At 43.4% G+C, this 25,199-nt stretch overlaps 1 protein-coding gene across 1 annotated transcript in view; it reads left to right on the forward strand.

The window, feature by feature from the left end:
• Fto (FTO alpha-ketoglutarate dependent dioxygenase) overlaps positions 1-25,199 on the forward strand; it is a 365,789-nt gene that overhangs the window by 167,165 nt on the left and 173,425 nt on the right. Inside the window, exon 7 of the mRNA XM_028871513.2 lies at positions 9,161-9,280. Coding sequence (XP_028727346.1) covers positions 9,161-9,280 — 120 coding nt within the window. The remainder of the gene's footprint in view (positions 1-9,160; positions 9,281-25,199) is intronic.

The raw sequence follows: 25,199 nt of genomic DNA on the forward strand, positions 1-25,199 counted from the left end.
GGTCTAACACAGGAGAGCTGAGTCAGAGGGGAAGGTGGGTTACATAAACAGTCACAGTAATCCGAGCCTAGCATGTCAGTGATAACAAAATATGGCAGCCACACGGCTTCTAACTGCAGTGATTCATCCTCAGTGTGGACTGGGAAGCTCCAGAGCAAGGCCGGCAGTCTGGGTGTCTGGTGAGGGCCTGCTTCCGGTTCATAGACGGTGTGTTCTCACTGAGTCTGCACGGTGGAGGGACAAAGCCTCATTGGACCCCCTTTTATCTACATTGAGTCCATTTGTAAGAGCCGCCCTTGGGATCAGGTACCTCCCAAAGTGAGCTGTCACTCTGTGATGGTTACGATTTCACCATAAGAATTGGGGTGTGAAGGGCACAAACATACAGGCCATTGCTTTCTATGAGATAGTTTCTACAGGAAACACACAGTGGGCAGGTAGCATGGCACTAGAAGGGGTTACATTATATAACTAGAACCTTGAGACAAGGGAACTGACTTTTCTAATGGCTTGGAAGCAGCTTCCAAGCCTCTGAGTAGCTTTGCCTAACTTCTGCAGGAAGATAAGGCTTTATCCATTCCCCACCCCATGGGTCTTCCCAACACAAACAGCCTCGCAGCATGGGACAGTCAGTGGCTTCCTTGAAGCCAGGCAGAAATAAAGGGACTTAGGGAGAATGGCTGCCCACCTAGCAGTAAGTGGCAATGCTTTGGCTTCACTGTGTGCGAGAGTAGCTGTTTTCTGCAGTTTGTGAGTTCAGCGAGTCTGCATCGTGAGGCCAGTGCGCATCATCCTAAGGTTACTGTTTTGTCAATACTCGCGATTTCTACATCTCCGAACTTTAGATAGTGACTGCTTAGCTTTTTTCAACTTTTTTTTTTTTTGCATAGATGACTTTTTGAAAAAGAAACGTTGTACTATTAAGTGGCATCCTCTATAATTAGTCCAAAGTAAATGTAAAGTAAATAACCATATTCAATGAAGACAGAGCAGTCTCATAGAGAGAAGACGCTAAGCCTGCGCCCTTCCGCCATGCTATGGAGATTTGTGATAATGGGCATGCACCTTTCTAAGTTAAAAAAACAAAGTTGACTTTTACACTTCAGATGAATGGGTTTTATTGTGGGTGAATTATACCTCAGATAAAGACATGAGGAGAAAGGTAAGATTAACGGGTGGTAGAGAATGGTTAAAATGCGTCAGCCATCTCAGACTTTCTCATGATGTGACGAGAACTGGTGGAAAACCTGACCTGTGACACATTGCTGACGTGTGAGTGATGATCACTGAGCTCACCCCGGGCCCTCTTCTGGGTTCCTTAGGGTATACTGGTAAAGAATCGGGCATTCTAGTGTGTGGAGGAGGGGAACAAGAGACACAAAACACGGGTGAAGTATATGGTGTGCTGACGTTGCTAATGCTGCCGAAAACAGAACTGAACAAGGAGATGGTGAGAACCCGAGAACGCGCATCTCCACTGGAAAGAAGGGAAGGGGGCGAGCCATGGTGGGCGGGGGGCATTTCAAGCAGAAGGAGCCTCTGCAGAGACCCCTGGGCAGAGAATGCTCGGTGTTCATGGCACAGTTCAGCAGCCGCGTGAGAGAGGGTAGGAGACTGCCAGCCGTAGGAGGTGGGGTCACAGGGGCAGTGTTAGCAAATGTGTAGATCTGAGAGGCCCTCCTATGCTCAGCGGGCTTTCTTTTTACTATGAGGGAAATGGAGAGACGTTGAAGGAGTCTGAGCCAAAGAGAAACTGTCTCTTTACCCATAGACATAAGATATCTTGTAATAGATTTAAAAAGGTTTTCCTGTCTCTTGTGAGCTGTTGTATACTTCGGGAAACTGCATCAGAATTCTCAGAACCAAAGGCAAAAAGACTGCCTTTCAGAGAGTAATGGCTGTCTCATGCTTCAGCTGAACCCAGGGCTGGGTTTCCTTCCTTCTGTGCCTAGTAAGTGTACCCCATTGAAAGTGTTGCTTATAGCTAGAAGTGCTTGAGACCACGAGTTTCTGGACCTGATGACCTCACTGGGTTATACCTGGGAATGGTCTCATTCTCCATCTTAGTGCAGAATCTCTAATCGAGGTATTCACTTACTCTTCTGAAAGACTTCGTGACTTTCAGATCTGGTCAGCAAACTGGGTGCTGACTTTATCGTGCATGTGTGCTATTTCATTTCAGTCTTTTCTGGTTGTACACGGCTGTGGTGTTTTGTTATCTCAGTGGACAGGGAAACTGTAAAACCACACAGCACAATACTGTCATCAGCATCCATCTGCCACAGAAACTGGCTGACTGCTTTGACATTGTGTCAGGGAGGTAAGGCGGCCCTTGAGGGGTGAATGGATAAAAGGTCTTATAAATAAATACCCCTTGTGCCTATCGTGGCCACCACCTCCTCCTCTCTCGTTCTCCGCAGTCATCTTAGCTTGAAGGTTAAGTTGGTGTGCCAGCTCATCATTAGCTGTTCTGTTATCATGCAGGCAGGCCTGGACTGGGTGTTGGGTTACTCACCCTGCACTGTATTCCTGGTAGTTATCTAGTTTCTTGTTTGTTTTCCTCTCCCTTCAAGGCCATGTGCCTTTGCTGGACTCATTATAACAAACACCTTGAATACTTTGAAGCCATCTGGGTTTAGGAATGCCTTGTTTTCTAGCAAGGCAACATGGGAACTTAGGAGGTTAAGAAGGCAGCAGCTTGTTGATACCCCCATTTTAAGATACAGAGCAAAGACTTAAATTCATTTATAAGCAGAATTCCCCTCTTGGTTATTCAATTGTCCATTTGTATACCCAACAATCTTCTGGCAAGTTTCTCCTGGAAGGGACACAGTGGATAGTCTCATGTTGGAGTTTCTTCTGTTCTTCTTCTGTTCCTGCTCCTCTCCTGAGCTGCTCTGGATGGCTTCATGTGTGTCTGTGTAGCTGTAGATGTTTGATTAAAATTCTGTGATCTCTCATCCCCAACACTGAAGAAAAAGGTCAGGTCATAGCATTGATTAAAATGCACACACCCTGGATCTGGTGTCCATAAAAGTGTGGCATCCTTTTGACACCTCTTCAGCCTACCAGAAAGCCTCTGCCTGGAGTGAGCCTCTGTGCTGGGCTTCTTGACTGGCATGGGAGGGGTAGGGTGCGAGCCAGCAGGGATGGAAATTTCCCTTTCTGCTCAGAGAGCTCCCTAGGCCTGTGCGATGCGGAGAGACAGTAAGTTCTGGGGCTTGTGGTCCTCTCTAGCTAGTATTCTTCATCTCTGGCAAGAATATGACAGAGTCTAAGGCACTGAAACCTCAGCACAAACCTGTGTGGTTGTTTCGTGATCACCACTGCTTCCCAGCTGGCATAGCTCTCCTGTGGCACAGCCCACTTCACACTGACTTCAGAACTCGAATTCTTTTATTAATTTGTGTTTTTAAAAACAAAACTGTTTTTACTGGTGGAAGTACTGTTAGGGTTTTTTTTTCTTTTTTAATCTTTATCGTACTTTATTTTTATTACTTTACAGAGACTTAGGTTTCGTTTTGGAATTTTTCAAACACAATTATACTTGGTTGTTTCTCTCCCCAGACTCCCCCACCCCCATCTCCTCCCACTTCCTTTATTCCTTCCCACCCCCACCTCCAGTTAGACTCAGGGTCTAGCTGTGTAGTCCAGGCTGGCCTTGTTAATCACCCTCCTTAGCTAAGAAGTGTAGTACCATCAAGTACCCTTAGACCCATTTTTCCATCACCGCCACCACCATCAGCACCTTCTCCTCTGCCTCTGCAGCCTCCTCCTTCTTATCGTTGATTGTTTTTAGTTAGCACACAGAATAAAGACTTTCATTATGGCGTTGCATATGTCTATATCAGTACACTTCGTTCTTGTTCAGTTAGTCACTGACTGCCACTGCCCTCCCTCCTGCCTTGTTCTGTCCCCTGTCTTCCCAAACAGTCCCTGCTCTCACATCACACACAGCCCAATGCCCTCTCCTGTTTCATGCTTTCCCTTACAGCTCTCATGTCTCATAGTCTCTTCCATTTCCAGTCATGTCTGTATGCATGTACGCTTGCATAGATAAACATATACATTTTTATCTAAATTGTGCTATATTTTTTTCTGGCTTCTTTTGCTTAGCATAATGATTTTCTAGTTCCATTATTTTCCTGAAAATGCCATAATTGCAGTCTTTTTCACAGCTGAGTAAATTTCTACTGAGTATATACACCACATTTTAAAAAAATCTATTCTCTTAACCTCTGAGCCATCTCTACAGCCCTAAAAAAATCTATTCTACTGTTGATGGATGTCTAGACTGTTTCCAGATCTTTGCTGTTGTGAATAGTGTGGCATTAAGCATAGATATGGAGGTATCTCCATGGTGTACTGACTCAGAGTCTTTTATGTATATATCTAGGAGTGGTATACCTTCATCCTATGGTAGTTCTGGTTTTGTTTTTTGAGGGGCCTCCATATTCATTCCGTAATGACTACACCCATTTATACTTCTCCCAACAATGAATAGGGTTCTGATTTTCCCACATCTCACCAGCGTGTGTTGTCATTTATTGTCTTGACACTGGAGTGGGATGGAATTTCCAGATGGCTGTAATTTGTATTTTGCTAACAGTTAAGGATATTGAAAGTATTTATTGGCCACTCATATTTCTTCCCTTAGAACTATCAGTTCACTTTACTCCATTTATTTGCTTGATAATTTGGTTTTGTGATGTTTCGTTTTTGGAGGTCCTTTGGAGTCTAGGAAGTAATGCCCTGTTGGGTATGTATTTTGCTAACATTGTTTTCCTGTTTTGTGGGTTATCTCTTCATTTTAATGATTGTTTCTGTCCCTGTGCAAGAGCTTTTTAATTTCATTTAATCTCATTAATTTTCTGTGCTATTGAGGTCTTTTCCAGAAAGTCCTTGCCTATCTCTATATTCTGAAGTGTTTTGTCTTTCTTAGCAATTTCAGAGTTTCGAGTCTTATATTAAGGTCTTTGATCTATTTTGAACTGATTTTTGTCTATGGGGAAAGTTGTAAATCTTGTTTCTTTCTTTTACATGTGGATATTCAGGGTTCCCAGCACCATTATTGAAGATGTCATTTTTCCAATATATCTTCTTGACATAAGAGATCAGATGTCCCAGTTACATGGGTTTATTTCTGGGTGCTCTGTGAAGTTGGTCTGCTTCCATGGCCCTGCTATGCTGTTTTTGTTACTATGGCTTTATAGTATATTTTGAGAGTATGTGTTGTGATACCTCCAGCATTGCTTATTCTGTTCAGGATTGCTCTTGGCTTATGGGGGTATTGTGTGCTTCTACATGAATTTTAGAATTCTTTTCTAGTTCTGTGCACAATGTCATTTGACTTTTTATGGAAATTGTATTGAATTTGTAGATAACTTTTTGTAATACAACTATTTTCACAATATCCTGCTAGTCCATGAGTATTGGGGTCTTTCCATCTTCTAGTGTTTCAGTTTCTTTCATCAATGTCTTATTTCATTGTAGACATTTTAGACCCCTTTGATGAGGAAGGAAGTTAAATTATGAATGGAGCTTTCCCCCTTATTTCTTTCTTGGCAAGTTAGAGGTGTACAGGACTGTGTATTTCTGTGTTGATTTTACATCCTTTTGCGAGGTAGAAAGCAGTTACCAGGTGGAAGAGTTTTCTAAGTTGTCTTCATGGCCCCTCAAATTTAGGATCATGTTATCCGTAAATAGAGATCATTTTACTTTTTTTTTCTATTTATATTCCTTTTCTTTCTTTCTCTTGCCTATTTCTCTAGTTAAGATTTGAAGCACTATACTGAGTAAAAGTGGAAAGTGTGGAGAACCTTATCTTATTTTCAATTTTAGAGGATTTAATATAATATTGGCTATAGGTTTGTGATATAAAGCCTTTATTATGCTAAGTATGTTCCTTCTATTTGTAGTTTATTCAGGGATTCCATTATGAAAGGACATGGACTTTTTCAAAGGCCTCTTCTGCATCTAAGGATGGCCCTGTGACTTCTGCCCTTGCATAACTTACTGGCTTTATTACATCTGTATTTGCATATGTTGAACCATCTTTGCATGCCTGGAATGGAAACAATTTGGTCATGGGTCATGGTATATGATTGTCCTCATTTGTTCTTGAATTTGATTTGAAAAGATTTTGTTAAGAAATTTTGTGTCTATGTTCATCAGTGAATTTGGTCTCTAGCCCTTTGTTGGTGTTCTTCTCTGGTTTTGAGATCGTGGTAATGCTGGCTTTGTTCACTGTGTTTGGTAGCTGCCTTCCTTTCCCGTTCTATGAAGCAGTTTGAGGAGCACTGGTGTTAACTCTTCCTTAAAATGTTAGTAGGAATTGGCAGTGAATCCATCTGGTCTGGGGCTTCTCTTCATCAGTTCCATTGCTTTTTATGGATTTAAGTTGTTTTACATCTTGATCTAATGTTGGTAGGTCATATGTGCTGGGAATTTATCCATTATAAGGAGGTGGTTTCTAGTTTTCTATCCTCCCTGAACATCCAGAACCCTGATTCTTCAAAAACAGAATTTACATTTTTTTTTTTTAATTTTAATTTGGAATTAGAAGGGCTTACACTATAGCATACATGTGGAAGTTAGAGGAATTAGTTCACTCCTTGCATCATGTGGGTTCCAGGGCTCAAACTCAGGTTGATGGCCTTGGCGACAAGCACCCTTACCCTCTGAGCCAAGGTACTGAGGTGCCTGAGGAGGAAGAGAAGCTTTTATTTGTTAGCGTGGCCAGGGCTCTGCATTTGCTGTTTTGTCCAATGGCACAGCCCCCGTATGCTCACTTCCTGCTTCCAAGCTCTCCATCATAGAAGTACAGTTTCCTGTGCCCTGATAGGTTGATAGGCTTGTTGTTTGTGATAGTCTTTTTATTCCCTGTGTACCAGGGTGGTGAAAGCTTCCAAGTTTTGTCCTCTTCAGTGGAAATAACTGGCCCAAGGGTTGAGAAGCCATTGGAAACCACTTCACCTCTACCTAACTTCAGGCTTGAGGCTTTGTTGTCAGGCTGCTCGACAGTGTGAACAGTGTCGTGAGAAACCCATGAGAAGGTCCTCTTTTTTTTTTTTTCTTGTAGTAAATGTGTTGCTAAACCTGGATCTTCCCTAAAGTTGAACTGTGGCCATATTCATTCTCCTTTCTAAGTACTCAGATTTACCTTCTGTCAACCACTATCTTTTAATGCCACAGATAAGGTTTAGCAACTGTCTTAATGTGGCCCACATTCCTGTTTTGTTTAAACAGCTTTAGCTGAAATCGGTTCTACACATCAAACAAACATTGCTTTAGTGTAAATGAAAACCTTTCCTTAGACCAGGTCTTCTCCAGTTTCTTCCCTAAGCCGTTTTCACCATTGTTAGTTCTCACAAGTCGCTTTTGTTTGCTTCTTGAAAGTTTGGCGTGGAGGAACCCCCCACAGTCCTCCGCGGTCCCAGGCGGTGGTGAAAGAGCCCAGCGCAGTGGGTGGAACGTGGTCACTCTGCAAAGCAGACACCACGGCGTGGTGCTGGACTCTGCAGGAGTAAAGGGCCTTGGGGTGAGATGGAGTTCTGCGCTGGTGATACCAGCTGGTGTCCAAGTCGAGGACAAGCCGTGGAAGACTGACTTGTCTGCTCAGTGCTGGTCAGACTCTGCTCTGTGTGGGATTGGATTGTTTCCATTGCAGGCCTCAGACAACTAAACCCGAGTCAGCTTGAGTGGAAAGGGGCTCTGGAGGTAGTTCATCCAGTCAGTGCCTCTTTCCAGACCTGATTTTCCATCTTCTCACCTCATAGTCACTTCCTGCCATGTTGGCTCCAGTTTGACAGCAAGATATCTACAAGCTTCTTCTTGTGTTTCTCCAGTCTTGGACCTGTTCTTCCAAAATCCAGAAATGGGGCAGTGGGTGATGTTTGGTGTGGTGATATTGTGTTCCTCAATATATTGTGCACCTTAATAAACTTATCTGGGGTCAGAGAACAGAACAGCTGCTAGATAGACATAGAGGCCAGAAAATGGTGGTACACACACCTTTAATCCTAGCATTCTGGAGGCAGAGATCCATCCAGATCTTTGTGAGTTCAAAGCTGCACTGGAAACAGCCAGGCATGGTGACACATGCCTTTAATCCCAGGAAGTGATGGCAGGAAGCAGAAAGGTATATAAGGTGTGAAAACCAGGAACAAGAGCTTGGTTAAGCTTTTAGGCTTTTGAGCAGCAGTTCAGCTGAGATACATTTGGATGAGGACACAGAGGCTTCTGGTTTGAGGAAACAGGATCAGTTAAGAAGTTGGTGAGGTGAGGTTAGCTGTGGCATGTTCTGTCTCTCTGATCTTTCAATATTCACCCCAATACCTGGCTCCGGGTTTGTTCTTATTAATAAGACCTTTTAAGAATCGTGCTACGTCTAGCTCAACCCTGGGTTTCCACTTCTGCCATTAGTATTCTAGCTGGAGCTCTGCCTATACCACAGGACTGAGCCTGAACAAGGGCTGACAATGATGATAGGAGCTGTGTGTTCATCCTGTGGATAGGAGCAGTGCCTGTAGGTGGTCAACACAAACAGCTGCTAACTTCCCAGAAAAGAACGCAAATCAGCGCCTTCTATCTTTGCTACTGTTTGCCTATTGCAGTTGACCCTTGCTGAGTCAACAAGTGAGAACCTTAATGGCTGTGTAGGAGCTTGAATGCCTCTATAACTAATTATATATTGTTTGCTTATGTGCCTAAGATTATCACCAACTTCGCCTGGCCCTTGGGTAAGTTCTTTCTTTTCAGTCTAAGAAATGGACACACGATACTCTCAATATCTGTCTGTGTCATTGTCTTCCTAGCTGTTACTAAAAATGTTTAATTGCTTGGTTATGATTTTCCATCATACACAGTGGACGCTGCTTATACTCCAGGATCTGAATATTTGTCCTGTCTGCCTAAAACATGTAACGTGGCCTGGACTGCCATCCTAGCAGGACCTCAGCTCTAAGACTTCCATTTTCTTAGCTTTCAGAATGCTCTGGAGATGCCAGGGTGTGTTGGGAACTAGTTAGGCCAGGCTTTTCTCACCTTTCTCGCCCCCTGTCTATAAAGATGCCAAAGGAGAATTAAGTGGGGAAGTCATTGTCCTTGTGAGTCTATCACAAGGACATTCTAACCACCACCTTCTTGTTCTGGTCCACAGGTCGAGTTTGAGTGGCTGAGGCAGTTCTGGTTCCAAGGAGATCGAAACAAACTTTGCACTGATTGGTGGTGTGAACCCATGACTCAGTTGGAGGAGCTGTGGAAGAAGATGGAGAGCGTGGTAAGTGCATGCATGAGGTCTGACCACGTTTTCTGGGGCCCTGTACTGTGCACATCTTCAGCTGTCTAATTGTCACAGGCAAAGGTATATGTTATCAGTCTGTGTGATTGTGTTAGGTCGTGTCCCATAAGGTAATGGGAGCAGCCTGCCATTCTGTCCCTAAAGCCTCAGCGCATTTCCGAAACATTTCTGACCTCCTTCATGGAAGGCCCTCTGTTAGACATGAGCTGAGACACAGCAGGAGAACAGGACACCAGCAGTATCCAGCGTTTGTTTGCTTTTATGCTGCAGCCACTATCCAGAGGGTTTTCCTCCCACAGTGGATGTGGACAGTGTTGGGAGCCCTAACTCATAGATGTGAAATCCGAGGTACAGAGACATCAGTGCTTGTCCAGGGTCGCTCAGTAGATGATTGAGATGGAGGTGGAGGCTGCCAGATTGCAAAGTGCATGCGTTTAGTCACCATAACCTAGCAGTTTAGGAAAGAGAGAAATGTGGGTGCCACCACATATTACTGCAGCTAAAATAAAACCATGCAGTGAGACCTAAAAAATTAAAAAAATAAATAAATAAAAATCGTGGGCTGGCCCAGAACGTAAAAACAGTTGCCACCAAACCTGGCAACCTGGGTTCTATTTCAGGGACCCACATCATGGAAGGAGAAAATGGACTCACTCTCAGGCCGTCCTCTGACCTCTGCACGTTCACCATGGTTCAGATCAGTATCAGGTTCAGGTCGTTACTTCTGGGACTGTTGGGAAGGTGCTGGTCTGGTTAGAGGCATGTGGAGAAGAGGAGATGGGGCAGGCTATCTGGGGAGGAACATTAGGTCTTGGGACTGTAAAAACAAGATCAGAAAGCAGGGCATTTATGGTATGTAGAACATGGACTTTATCAGCTAGATGGCAGGCAGAAGCCGCTTGATAAGCCTTCACTTGGATAGTGATAACAACAGTAAATGCTTGCATGGTATTTTTATGAGTACTAAAGATTGCTGTCACTTAATGTTCATGATGACCCTGTGGGATAGGCTTGACTTCTGTCTCACTTTTACATACGAGGAGATAGGAGCCCAAAGGCCTTATGTAACTTTCCCAAGGTCACCAGCTAGTAAGTGGCAGAGCTGGGATTTGAACTCTAGAAGGCTTGCTCTAGGTTGCTTGCCTTTTGTCGGCTCACCGATCTGCCTGCAGACACTTGAATTTGGAATGTAGAGGAAAGGCGATAAAAGCCTGCTGACCTCTGGAGAGTGCCACTTCACAGATTTGAAGTGTGCTGAGAGCAGTGAGCTCATCTCAGGGGTGCACGGGGATCGCCAGTCCCCACACATAATGTTTTCAGACAGCTTTGTGGACCTATGGTTGACATACAGGAGACTAAACAAGCATAATGTATATAGTTTGATGGGTTGAAAGATAGATATGCACCTATGAAGCCAGAGCCAGAGCCCTGTCTGTCACCTCCAAAGGAGTTCACTTGGCATGCCAATTTAGTATTACTGTTTTGATAAAGATGTGAACATGGTATCTTCTCTAAGCCCTGTTTTATAATAATGAAAACACCAAGTTACAAATATGAAGGCCTCAGCTGAAGAATGTGGACCAGAATGCATCTCTCTAAGAACTGACATCTCTGAGATCCTTTGCAAGGATCAGTGTCTGGGAATGGAACACTATTACCCTTTTAATGTATTAGTAGTCTCAAAGATAGATTTCCTCAAAGCCCTGAGCATTGTATTGCCAGGTTGGAGGTGATGAAGAGTCTCTTTCTGCCTGGCTACCTCTGGTCAAGCCTGGGGAAAAAAATGCTGTTTTTATAGGATATGCACAGATGTCTGGATAGCACCCATTTTACATATGCACTTAGACTTCTGTTTGCTGAGGCCTAATTCTTAGACATTAGCCTGACTTGAAATTGTAATTTGATGAAGTTATAAATTAAGACTTAGAAACAATAAGAAAAGAACTCAGTAATTTTGTAAAATAATTTTTAAATAGTTTTTATTGCTTTCATTTTAGGAATATTTCCCCCCAAGTAAAATTTTTAGTATTGATCACATTAGTATGTGATCACACTAGTGATATTTATTATTAATTCATTGAAAAGGTATGAGTGTAGATGTATGACAGCATGTCCATATGTTTATACATACATTTGGTAGGTATGAGTGTAGATGTATGACAGTGTCTCCATATGTGTATACATACATTTGGTGGATGTGAGTGTAGATGTATGACAGTGTCTCCATATGTGTATACATACATTTGGTAGGTATGAGTGTAGATATATGACAGTGTCTCCATATGTGTATATACAACATTTGGTAGATATATGTGTGGATATATGACAGAGTGTCCATATGTGTATACATACATTTGGTGGATATGAGTGTAGATGTATGACAGTGTCTCCATATGTGTATATTCACATTTGGTAATAGTGGCACATTAGTTAAAGAAAGTATCTTCTATTTATTTGTATTCATACCACAAAAAATATGCTAAAAGGAGTAGCAATCCAAGTAATTTTCCAGAGCATAGTTCTTTGCACTTGGTGGGGCATTCTTTGGCTTTGCTATTAAAAAAAAAAAATCAGTGGTTCAGTATCTCCCGAATACCACAGTTGGATCATTATCAGTGGAGTGAAGGTTTGGGCCAAGATAAAAGGGATAGTTCCTCTAAATTAAGTTGAAGCGTTTTGCTTTGGGCCTTTAAAAAAGGTTTCTAATAAACTCATGCTAAGTTGTTTTTGCTATTGGAAGACACAGCAGAGACCAATCTTAGGAAGAGTCCCTGGCTGCTCCTAGTGCAGTGCTGTGAGGTATTTGGGCGTGGGGGTGAAATAGGCATCGGCTGGTGGGAGTCTGGCTGGGAGCCCTCTTCAGCTTGTCTTTAAACTTGTAAGCAGTAGGGGGCAATGTTGAGCTGCCAGTTGGAGGCCCCAAGATGCTGCCTTTCAGGAAAATGCATATAAATGTCCCATTAACTGCCAAGAATTATCCCTGTTGCTTCAAGTTAACTGTAATCTCCAAGATTCCATAACACAGGAAATCAGTTGTGGGTTCACAAATTCAACAGCAATTTCACATCAAACGTGCAGTGTTTGGTGCACATTTAGATTCTCTGGAATTAAGCTAATCGAAAGGGCATTTCTGAATGTTCAAACTTTTCTTCTAGGGAATATATTACTCCAAATTATTATGATTTTAGACAAGCGAGTCTTTGTTATCTTTCTGTTTTTTTGAGTTAGAGAGTCTTGTGAGTGTTGTGGAAAGATGTCTTTGATCAATGTATTTTTGCCGGTTCCACAATATATCTTCCATCATTTTTCGTGAGAACAATAAGACCTACAACCTTGGCCCCTGCATGCATTACTTTGCTCATTTGGTTTAGGAGCAAAGCAGCTTTTGATGGCCCTTGTACCAGGGAAGAGGCGAGTGTTGTAATTTCTCTCTGTCTTTCTGTTCTTTTTCTCATGTGGTTGGGAGAGGTAGTCTCCAGAAGCCTCTAGGAGAATGGAAAATGAATTTTGAAATAGCTATTCTTCCATTAGTGGTAATTACTGCACATGTCATAACCAGCCACATATTTTAGAAAGTTTAGTCAGCTGTACATAAACTCCCCTGGCCTCTGCCGCCCACTCCCTGTCCCAGCAGGCATGCTCTGGCACACTTGTGTCCTGCCCCTTCCCTCCTGGATGACAGTTTTACTCTGTGCCTGCTCTTGTGATGTAAATGTTAAACCTTATATTCGAATGACATTCTGATAAAACATCGCATCTCCCCTGAATATTACTCTGTGAGTTTATAGAGCATTGAGCCCGGAGCAGCCTGACCCTTTGCCCCACGGCCAAGCCTTTCTTGCCTTCTTTGCTCTCCACTCAAGAAGTCTTCCAGCACTGAGCACCACTCACATATTTGTATTTTTTTTTCAACCAACCCACTACCTCTCATCCAAGATTATCATATTATGAGGAGACTCTTCGGGATAGGAGAGTTATCATTTGAAAGAAACTGCAAGCTTTTCTTGCCAGCTCAAGAGGAATATGAAAAGCTGAGGTCTCCGGTGAGGGAGCAAAGTCATTCCGCGGCCTGAGATCCAGTGGATAGGCCATTTGTCTCCCAGGGGCTGGTATCGCTCTTTGCAAAACTGACATTTATTTTACCTATAAAAATGTTTTAACACTATCAAATTCATGGTGAGACTGAAAAGAATGCTGGGTGTGAAATCCTCTAAATTGATGACATTTATTCATTTCCTTTTGACCTTAAAAACTTCCACTTGGTACAATCCAGTGGAATTATTCCAGACGAGCGTCCCGAGGAAGCGCTCTGAGAAAAGCAGATGATTTATGTACTGCGGGGATTTCTTCATGCATTCTGTTGTTGTTGCTTTTCCTTTGGGGGGAGAAAGTGGCTTCTGATCATCCTCTGTGTTCTGAGCCATTTCCTGTCCCAACAGTCCCTGGTGCTACAGTAGCAAGCACTGTGCGTGGTGATTGGCCTTAATAACCTTTGCCGACTGTAGTGGGTGGGAGCCAAGGCTGGATTATTTTAATGTATCCGTTTTGAATCAGTGTAAAATACAACATATAATTATGTTAGGTAAGCAATAGGCTACATTTAATTTGCCCATTTATGTTAAAATTTGGCTCAGGAGAGCAGAGAGATGTGGAAAATGAGTGGGTGTTTCATTTCATAACATAACCAAAGTTCTTGTTGTTAAAGTTTTAAGAGAGAAATGTTCTTCAGAATGTACAGGCATCCCTGACAAGTTATTTATAATGGTTTAATTCCGAGGTGAGTCATGCCTCTCTGCTTGTCATTGTGGTCTGCATAAATCATCAGGGAACCTAGTTCTGGAGGCAGCCTGCCGCTGCAGGGACAGGTCCCCTGTTTGTGGCTCCCTCAGTTGCAGGGAATGAGTGAGCCCAAAAGCGGTTTGTTTATTTGTTTTGGGAGAGGTTAACGAAGCTGTCACTACAGCTGTAGATAAAATTCTTCGTAAGTGAGCATAGGAACAAGTCTGCTTCTTATGTACCGAAATATAGATCGGACACAATGGTATTTGGATCACACTCAAGTAAATTCAATTTAAAATGTCTTCTAAATTAAAGATTTTAGGGAACATGAAGGATATCATGATAAATTATATATAAATATTTTGGGTTCATATTAATAGTGAAATCACATAGATATAGTATGTATATTCATGTTATATATGTGTATATTTACCTCCCCATAAGTATTCCTGTGAATACTAAATTACATGTACTAACATAATCTTGTCTCCCATTTTTCAACATTTTTGTTTTCATTTTGATATTTATTTTTAACCATGTGTATTATCTATGCATGGATATGTGCACATGAATACAGGTACCTTTGGAGGCCAGAGGCATCATGTCTCCTAGAGCTGGAGTTAGAGGTGTTGTGAGCCAGCCAGCCTGGGTGCTGGGAATCGAACTTGGATCCTCTGCAAGACTGCAAGAGCCCTATAAGCTCTTAACCACTGATCCATCTCTCCAACCCTAGGGTCAGGATTTCTAATTTAAGAGCAGAGTATATTATAGTAATTTAAGATCTGGTATGAAATGTCTGGTGGTTTTCAATTAAGATTTAAATCCCCCTCTCCCTCCTTTGACTGGGACATTGCCGAGTGGCTCAAGATAAGCACAGATTGGAAGCAGGTTAAACAGTTACAGCACCCAATAATTCAAATTCTGGAACACAGTATTTTAGGGGCTTGTGTTTATCTTTGGAAATTGGGGAAAAAAGAAAGAAGTCACTTCCAGCCACAAAAGCTCCAATCCTTGGCTTACATTTGGTGATCCTCAAGGTATTCACTGGAGTTTGATTCTTTGCACTTACCCCTTACCTCCAGTTTTCCACAGCTGTATTGTTCTAAAGCAGAATATCTTGAGAGAGGGAGGAGGTTTTATATGCAGTTTAGCATTGAACTTCTTTCTAACATGTTTTGGGTTTTTATTGACAGATATTTTTTTAGACTCTCTTTAGAACACCTCCCCTCCCCCAGTTGCTACAAACTTAATAATGATTTTTTAAAGTGTGTGTATCCTGTCCTTTTTGGGGGGAAAAATTACAATTCCAAGAGAATTCAGGCTTAAGCCTCCCAAACAGAGTGTGCATGGGAAGCACAAAAGCCTGTGTTTGTGATTCTCTTTGAAGTGTTTTGCAACTGGATAAGGAAAAATTTAGAAAGCGGCTGATAGTGTTCAGGGTAAATACTTAAACCCCTTTAGAGAATTTCACACACAGATACTGTGTGCAGAAAAAAGGAGTACTTATGTTTCTTAAAGCTGCTACAGCCTGCAGCTTTGTACTTAAAGACAGAGGTGTTGAATAGAATTCTACTGAGGATACATCCAGTGACAATATCTCTAGGAACATCAGAGCCGGCCGGCCAGTGGTAGACTTTCTGTTCTTAACCCTTGCGTGAGCAGTGTGAGCAGAGCCTTCTAGTGCCCACTGCTAGGACATGCCAGGGATGCTCAGAGGACTCGGCTGCCACCTCTGTTCCAAACACAACAGGAGCAAGACTCAAAACACTGAAATGGAGAGCAAATGTGACAGGCACTAGGACATGCCAAAGGAAAGCATGCCGTTCTCTCTTAATTCCAGTTAGTGTGGAGAAAGGAAAGCTGGGATAGTCAGCCAGGACTTCAGTTGCTGCCTCCACACCAGAGCATTTGACACATTCTGTTCACCTTCATTAAGTACACACGTGCATGACACATACACACAATGTTTACATTATTCTATTTGTAAAAAACAAAACAACAGCAAAAAACTCCCACAAAAAACACAGGTCAGTTCTCTTGTTTCAAATGGTTTTAACTACTATGAAATTCAAATCTGTGTAAAGGGTAGAAAGCCCTACTACTTTTCCTGGGGGAACTGTGGTAGCCTCAGCTGCTGGAATTTATTTTGGGTTACTTTGACAAGCAGGCCATAACATGTGTATGTGTGAATTCAGAAACCCAGATGCCGGGCTGGTGTGTCAGGAAGTCCGTTTTCCCAGGAAAGACGAAGGCTGATACGCACTCTACCATCTCCCCCCAGTCCCTCTTCAGATGGCTTGGTGCAGTGTTTAGGCTTTCTCTACTCTCTCATGCACCTGATTGAAAAAACTCTTTTCCATGTCCTGGATGAGTCACAGTGTAGAGAATGAAGTAATGTCTAAATACATACATGCCTGCATACATACATACATACATACATACATACATACATACATACATACATAAAAAGACAGCAGGCCCACAGCTTGAAAAGGAAGCAACCTTCACCAGATCTGTGCCATTTATTTGTAATATCATCTGGAGTTTTGCTGTTTTAACCTCCAAGTTAGCTAATGAGTGGCCCCTAAAACTGTTCCCTTCTGAAGAACATGGTTATAATGGTCTCCTGAGGGAGCTTGTAGACTACACATTGCATCCGAAATAGTGATTCTTTCCAGAGGTTAGCATGACTCCCCTTGCTTAGAGGTATTTGATTGAGGTTCTCCCCCAAGCCCCCAGTTCTATCCCAGAGCCAAAGGGACCATAGCAGTTTGGAGCACAATGCTGTTCCTGCAGTGCTCCCACCCACTGAGTGTTAAAGACTTGTGCGGTGGGACTGGGAATCTTGTCACACTTTGCAAAAGTGTCCCTATGGAGAAATGTGCTCAAACTGCTAAAAACCTCGCTTCTCTGAGAACTATGGGGACACGTGAAGTTCCCTCTTTCATCCATCAAAGGTAGCATAACCACCATCCTGCTCTTCCTCCTTGACATCTGAAAACTAATGAGCCAGTATTTTTCAGAAAGGGACTGCGATAGACTGCCTTTTTGTATTCTTAAAAGTGCCTCTGTAGTCGCTGGTCAGTGATACTTTTAATTCTGATTGACTTTGTGTTTCCTTGCCATGAGGTCAACCTCATCTGGGACCGCCTGGGACCGTATCACTTGTAAACATTTCCTCGGTGTGTATCAAAGCTCAAATAGATAATCTCCTACTTGTTTTTGATTGATTGACAAAATTAGCCCTCAAATAAAAAAGTGGGTTATCAGGTCTGTTATGATATTGCTAGTGGGGGACCTGGGCTATCCCGGCCAAGATAGCCCACGTGTGCAGGGAAACATGCCGGGCAGAGGCAGAGGCAGACAGTCACTCATAACCCAGGCACTGCATCCACATGGAAATAAGTTTATAATAGAGAGGTGAAGAGAAAGATAGGGAAAGAGAGGGAGACAGAAAGAAAGAGAGAGGGAGAGGTGGCGGGGGGGGGAGGTTTGGGGTTAAGGGTGCACACCTCTGGGAATGGAGGGGTCAGCCCTCTTTTTTAAAGGGGACACTGGGCAGGTCTCCAAAGGGTGGGTTTCCAAGGGGCAGGTCAGAATACTAACAAGGTCAGCAATGAAAGTGAGTAAGACCTGTGTTTAGGTGTATGTACTCTGATTGCAGGACTCAGAGCTGGTGGTTTCTTGATAGTGCATAGCCTTGTTAATTAAGCATTGTTAGTTTAGGTGAAGAATTATGAAATGCCCACTATTATTCATAAGATGTTAACAGGTGTTTAGGGGAACTAAGAAGTTTGTATTTTATTTGATGCATTAAACCAGCAGTTCTCAACCTGTGGGTCATAACCCCTTCTGGAAACTTCAATCCTCAAAAAAATATTTACATTCCAGTTTATAACAGTAGCAAAATTACAGTTATAAAGTAGCAATGAAAATCATTTTATGGTTGGGGTTGTCACAACAGGAGGAACTGTATTAAAGGGTTGAAGCGTTAGCAAGATTGAGAACCACTGCCCTAAACTGTTGATGCAGGTAGCAGTGAGCTTTGTAAAGGATGGGAACAGGACAACGTGCTGATGCCTATACTAAATCAATACTTTCTGACTGGAGAATCAGATCCTGGGCACCTGTGTTATAGTTGGGATAGACGGGTGCCACCCTGTGGCAATGCTTCAAATTGAGCATATCTCAAATCCGAGTCTTGATGCCTGTGATCCCGGACTCCTCTACCACTGTCAATAACTAGTACTCTCCAGTCCTTCAGCCTAAATTTGCCTGTCCTCTTGCTTGAGTTCCAAGTCTCAGAAAGCTCTTTTCAGAACTCACTTTACCAGCTTCCATGGTCTCCTGGGCTAGCAGCTCGCTAAACACCATAGTTATGGTAATTGCCTGGTAACCAGCCTTCTGCCTTCTCTTAAGCCTTACCCATCTGCAGTTAGCAGTCTTGGAACATGGAAGTCAGCTCTCTTCACCGGCCTGGTCCAGACCTCCCATGACACTCAGAAATCATCTTCCTTGCGTGGTTTTCTGAAGCCAGTGTCTCTGTGTTTGGTTTGCCTCTGGAATACTCCTTCTTTCCTGTGCTTTTCTCTTTCCTTCATTTCCTGTTGTCTTTTCTTGTCCTTGAAGTGTTTCTCTGTGTCACTCATCTTGTAGGGGCCTTGCCTTCTCCGTACGCTCCTTAGCACCTTACCATTAGACTGTGGATTCCTTTATTGTCTGCCTCAACCTGATCCGCATGCCCCTCTCCACACTGGGCTGGGCAGCAGAGAGGCTGTCGGCTTACTTATGATCCCATCTCTGGGACCCCGGCTGGCACACAGTAGGTGCTTGCCATACACTTAGAAGGAAGAACTAGATGTGAGGTCAGTGTTCTGGTCCTTCCCACTGTGTGGGGAAGCCTGGCCTCCTAAATTAAGTTTCCTAAATTACCTCCTAATTAAAAGGGGTATTTTGGAGTTGGTTCCCTACCTAGACCTTCAGCACAATACTGGCAGACAGCAGCAGCAGCAGCAGCAGCAGCAGCAGCGGCAGCAGCTTCCTCCTCTTCTTCAGTGTGAGAGCACACAGGCAGGTTGCATGCCTTTGGCATTTCTAGCTAAGAAGATTGAGAAATCACTGGTAAATGACTTGTGTAAACATAGGGATTTTTTTTTTTTTAATGGGAGAAGTAGGCCTTTCCTTTCCTAGAGTCTTTGTATTGCAAAAGCTGAAAAAGGTGCCTTGTCTCATTTGCTGGCATTGCTCATGTCTTAGAGTTCCTTACTCTTAAAAAAAACGTAGTAGAGTAAAATCATGTCAAAATTAAACAACTTCTGTAGCAAAGCTTGAACCTTGTTGTGGTTAATTTCAAAATACAGAGAAAGCAGCACGCACTGGACAGGTTTTGGGCACAGAACTAGGAAAATCCCTGAGGAATAAACTGACTTCCGCCAGACAAGCTGAAAACTGATTAAAATATTTATCATCCTTTGGGTATGCAATAGCTTTTGATGATGGAAGGCATATTAATATTCATCTTTGCTGCTTGTCTACACTTCAGACAGATCCCAGGAAAGGATGTTCAAATGACCAGTTTTCTTTCCTCACTAGGAGCCTTGAGCCCCGGTGCAGCTTGGAACCAAGACATGCCTTGTGATGTGACTGAGCTTTTCCTCTGGGGGATGGGGATGGGGAAACAAGCCAGGAGAGACCTTTGCACTGGGAAGCTTTAAAGGATTACTGCTTTCTCGAAGGAAGTCTTTTACTAGAACAAAGGGGAAAGTTGGGCCATAATTTTATGAGCCACAGAACTACTATGCTGTCTGAGCAGAGGAAATGGACTTGGCTTCTTAGGTGAAGTCAGGGGATCCAAGCTTTATAAAGGGTTTGATGGAAATGCCTCTGGAGGTAGACGCCCCCCTCCCCTCCCCAATCACTTTGTTGAGGAGGAAGGCGAAAAAAAAATGAGTTGTGTCCTGAGCTTATGCCCAGGTCCTCAGATGTGCTTTTGAGTGGACCATCTATCGCCCCTTCATCCTCATCCCGAGACCGAATAAACATACTGTCTACAGGAAGTTACGCAGAGTGGCCTGTGGGCATTTAGGGTCAGTCTTACTAACTTCTTTGTTCTTTTAATGAGAGAAAGAATCTGACTCTATTAGCTGTGATAATTAAGCAGCATTTTCTGTCTAGATTGGAATAACCTTGATTACATTTTTGGGTGCAAATATGAGTGCCAGAGGAACTTGACCTTTTTTATTGATTGATCTGAAAACAAACTGGAAATTGAAAAGAAGCCTCTCATAAAATGGCCAACATGGTAGCACTTAGTCTGAATCTTTCAAATCTGAAGATTCAGAAGCTTCCCTTTTATACTTACTTTTTATAATTCCATGCTGCTCAGATATTTGTATGAGTGATAACCTGAAAATTGGACAATAATTTTCTTTTAAATCTATTTTAATATTGTGACATCAGAAGAGAAATGTTCTGTCTTCATCTAGTCACTTAATCACACATCTGCTCCGTGTCGTCCAGATAAGGGGAGCCGTACAGAGAGCTGGGACTTAGGTCTCCCAGGCTGATAAGGCACAAGGCAGTAAGTAATTCAGCGGGAGGAAAATCAAAGGAGAAAGGCAGAGTCTGACACAGGCCTGTGGGAAAAGGACGGGTCGTGATAGATGGAGCCCGTGGAAGACGGGCAAAGATGGCGAGAGCAAAGATGCAGTCGGCGGGAAAGCGCTCTGTGCTCGCAAACTTGATTAGACTTCACGGAGTGGGTTGTGTATGAGTCAGGTAGCGACAGATAAGATGAGAGAGATTAGCCCGGACCCTTTTTTCCTAATGCATTTTTTTGTGAAGTAAGTCTTCTCGTCCCTAATGACTATCAAAATAGTTGGGAGCAGAGTGCCAAGAATGTGCAACTAAGAATTAAAATGAAAACTAGTTTGACTATCTTGTGTTTGCCTGGAAAACAAGTCAGATCACATTATTTGTCCCAATTTCACAATCGGTTGGTACTCTAAACACAGCTAACAAGCAACTCTACATTGTCAGAATATGTATGAATTACAAATGGGTATTTTTTTTTTTTACCAAGTTTCTTTTTATTTCCCTTCCATTAACTAAATGCCAGAATAATAATTTTATACCTTGGCCAGAGGCAGGTCTTCCCATGTGTGAGCCACTTACAGGTTCTCTCCCATGTGTGGGAGGGAGCATGACCCTCCACTGTTGGGATTGTGGTGGAGGAAATGGCATCTCCTCTGTGTCTTGTCCTGGTGACGGTCTTGAGGAGTCAGTACTGCATAGAAAAAAATTTGAAATATCACTAAAGGCCATGCATGAGTTCCTTGATTTGGTTCAGGATGGCAGACATGCTAATAAATAGAACAGAATGGGCTGTTTCTCACATTGTCACCCCCTTTGGTGGGCAGGTCCTGTTTGGGTCTGTGCTCTGGGCTGCCCTGTGTTTGCCACTGCACCCTGGCATATTAGTGACATCGTCTGCAAGACCGAGCTGGTGTCTGTAGTGTGAGTGACTGCTGGCTCCTTCTGGTCCCTCTGTGCTGTCTTGTTCCTTCTAAGGCCCAAGGTGTGGGTTCTTGAGTGACCATTAATACGCTCAGCTTGTTCAGCCAGGAGCATCTGAAGATTGCCTTTACTTTGATTCTCTTTAGAAATCTAAGGTCTGGGGTTAATTAAAAAGACCCTTTCTCCTTAGATAATAGTGAGACAGAAAAATGACATTATAAGGCTACTGTTTTGTTTTACTAGGACTCTTATGAGTTACCCTACAGTGTAATTCTCTGCGGAACAAATGGGTTTCATGCTTTCCAGAAAGTTCCTCTTCTCTGATATCCCTTTATTTTCCTTGTTCCTAAGGAAAAGGTAACAAAGATGTTTGGTATTGTTTAGTCTTTCCCAAGGCCTGCCCGCAGCCTTCACTCTGTATTCTCATCTTACTGAGCATCACTCTAGATGATATTCACGCCTGGGTACCAGGCTCTGACAAGCGACTCAAGTGAAGAGCGTTCTGACTTCGTCTTTTGGTGAAAAGAGGAGCTCAGAAGGGCACACAGCCAGACCATAGTGGGTGTGGACCCACATTTCCCAGAGGCAGTTCCACATTGCACCGCAGCCCCCATCTCCCGGCAGCTGGTCCCTTCCTGTACTGTTAGCGGACTTCACCTGTGTGCTTGTAGCAAAACATGGCCAAACAGCTGTTTCTCTGGGATGTTTCCCCACCCTGTTAGTGTAGAGTGACACTTGGTTCCATGCACCCTCCACCCCCGCATGCTGGCATTACTTTGTGGAACCGTTTTCTTCTCTGGCTGGCAGGGTGAGCTCTTGGTGTGGCTACCCTATGTTCCAGAACCTGAGCTGAATTCCTTGGGATGAAAACATCTGTAGTGAAGAGTAACATTCGCTCTCACTTGGTCCCCCTCCCCCAGCCACCCATTCCCTCCCCCAGAGTCTAGCACTATTCCTAGTTGTTTCTAGACCTTTTTAGAGATATTTTGCATACTTAAAATTATAGATGCAGTTTTCAATTACGTAACACATTGTATCTTTTTTTTTTTTTTTTTTTTTTTTTTTTTTTTTTTTTTTTTTTGGTTTTTTCGAGACAGGGTTTCTCTGCGTAGTTTTGCGCCTTTCCTGGAGCTCACTTGGTAGCCCAGGCTGGCCTCGAACTCACAGCGATCCGCCTGGCTCTGCCTCCCGAGTGCTGGGATTAAAGGCGTGCGCCACCACCGCCCGGCAACACACATTGTATCTTTTATGAAAAAGATTTGTTTTATTTTAAATTATGTGCCTGTGTATGGGTATGTGACAGCGAATGTGCATGTGAGTGCTTGGTACCCATGGAGATGAGAAGGTGTTGGAGTCCTCTGGAGCTAGAATTATAAGTAACTGAGAGCCAACTGCATGTGTCTGGGAACCAAACTCAGGTCCTCTGCAAGAACAGTGTGTGCTCTAGGCACTAAGCCATCATTTCATCCCCCATATAGCAATACCTTGCAAGTCTTTCCAGTTTTGTGTGTTCTTTAAATTATAACATGGCTCTTATCATGTGGTTTCATAATTTATTTGGTTCGTCCTCTATTATCTTTAGTTTTCCACTTTTATAAATAACATAGTCATGAGTATTTTTCTATATAATAGTTTTAACTTTTGAAATCATAGAACACCTAGAATTACTGGATTAAAACACACACGTTTTATTGTAGTTTTTAAGGAAAAAATGGTTTCTTTGGACATATTGTTCCAGACAGAGTCCATCTTGGTGTGGAAGGCATGGCAATGGTCAGGTGGCAGGAGCGTGCTGGCAGGGACAGGAAGCTGGCCAACACATTTTCTTCCACACACAGGAAGTGGGGCAAGGATTTATAAACCCATAAATCCTGCCCCCCCCCAGTGACATACTTCCTCCAGAAACAGGACCAAATATTTAAATACATGAACTTACGGGAACATCTCTCTTCCAAACCATCACATTCCACCTCTGCTTCCCATAGTACCAAAGTCATCTCATGATGCCAGATGCATTTAGCCCAACTTCAGAAGTCCCCATAGTCTTTCACAGTCTCACCACTTTTCAAAAGCCCAGAGTCTCTTTTGAGACTCTTGACTATAACCTGATGTAAAATAAAAAAGAAAATTACGTACTTCCAACATACAATGGCACAGACTATACATTCCCATTCCAAAAGACAGGGATGGGGGCATATTGAGGCAAGATTGGGCCAAAGTAAGACTAAAACCCAGCAGAGAAACCACCAAGTCCTCTAGCTCCACGTCAGATATGAAGGGCGTGAGTATCAGAGGGCTCAGATGGCCGGGCTCCTCCCTTCCCTGTCTGCTACATCCATCTTTCTCTTAGGTCCTGCCCCCTCCTTCAGCTCTGCTTGGCAGAGGTCTCATGACTCTGACAGCTCTGCCACTTGGGGTCTGCACTGCAGCCCAGGCTCCACGTCAGGGCTTCACTGAATGGCCTCTTGCAGGGACTCTGACCGGGAAACATGTTGCCTTATCAGCTCTCCAAAACCACAGGGGAGAGACCATGACTTCCCTCAATCTGGCACCTTTCTTGTCTCCAAAACTACTACAACATATATGACACTTCCAGGTTGGCTGCTCACTTGGACCAAAGTGGCGGCAGCTGCTGTATGTGGAAGATGGGGAGAAGCTTGCCTTGACAGTTGCGTTCGGGAAGCCAGTGAGGCCTCAGGCACGTTCCCTTCACTGGGTGGAGGCTTAGCTGGGCAGGGTCTGCCCACCTCTCGTTTCCTCCCCCGCTGTTCACTGCAGAGTCAGGTGTACCTCTCTTTGACAGTGATAGTCCCTCTCGGCTTGTGACTTGATCTGAGCTTCCGATCGGTCTTTTCCTCTCAAAGGTATGGTTTCCTTCTGCCCCACTGCTGCTCACTTTCACAGTAGACCTGCATGAGAGTCAGCAGTAAGAACCATCCTGCTTACTTTGTGTTCTGCTGTCTTGAAATTCCCTCCACCAAAAATTAGTCCTTTCTTATATTTTAAGACTATTGTTTAGGTAATCCAGGATTATTTTATGTGTATGGGTGTTTTGCCTGCATGTGTGTCTGTGTGCTGCATGTGTGCTTGGTGCCTGTGGAGGTCAGAAGAGGGTGTAGGATACCCTGAAACTGGAGTTACAGACCATTTTAGATTTCATGTAGGTGCTGGGAATTGAACCCAGGTCCTCTGGAAGAGCACCCAGTGCTCTCTACTGCTGAACCGTCTCTCTCACCGGAGTCCATTGCTTTTTAGTGAGCCCCGCACAAGTTCTCAGGACATGGGCAAAATGCGGGCAGATTCTTTGCCAAAATATCACAGTAATGGCCTCTAACCCGGGTGCTCCTTGTTCCTCTCTGAAAACCTCACGGACCAGGCTTCCCATGTATGCTGCCCCCACCATTACTGCCTTCCTTGCTTCTCTACGACAACCAGTTAAGCTCTGCTTGAGGCATTCCAAGGCTTTTTTAACTCGAAATTCCAAAGTCTTCCACATAATAGTTGAAAGGCATAAATGAAGCCACAGCCCACTCCCATACTAGTTTCTGGATCAGCTACTTTTCTGTTAGAGAGATGAAACGCTCTGACAAAAGCATTTACAGAA

This window comes from Peromyscus leucopus, chromosome 5 (genome assembly GCF_004664715.2).
Source record: "Peromyscus leucopus breed LL Stock chromosome 5, UCI_PerLeu_2.1, whole genome shotgun sequence".
NCBI classification, from domain to species: Eukaryota; Metazoa; Chordata; class Mammalia; order Rodentia; family Cricetidae; genus Peromyscus; species Peromyscus leucopus.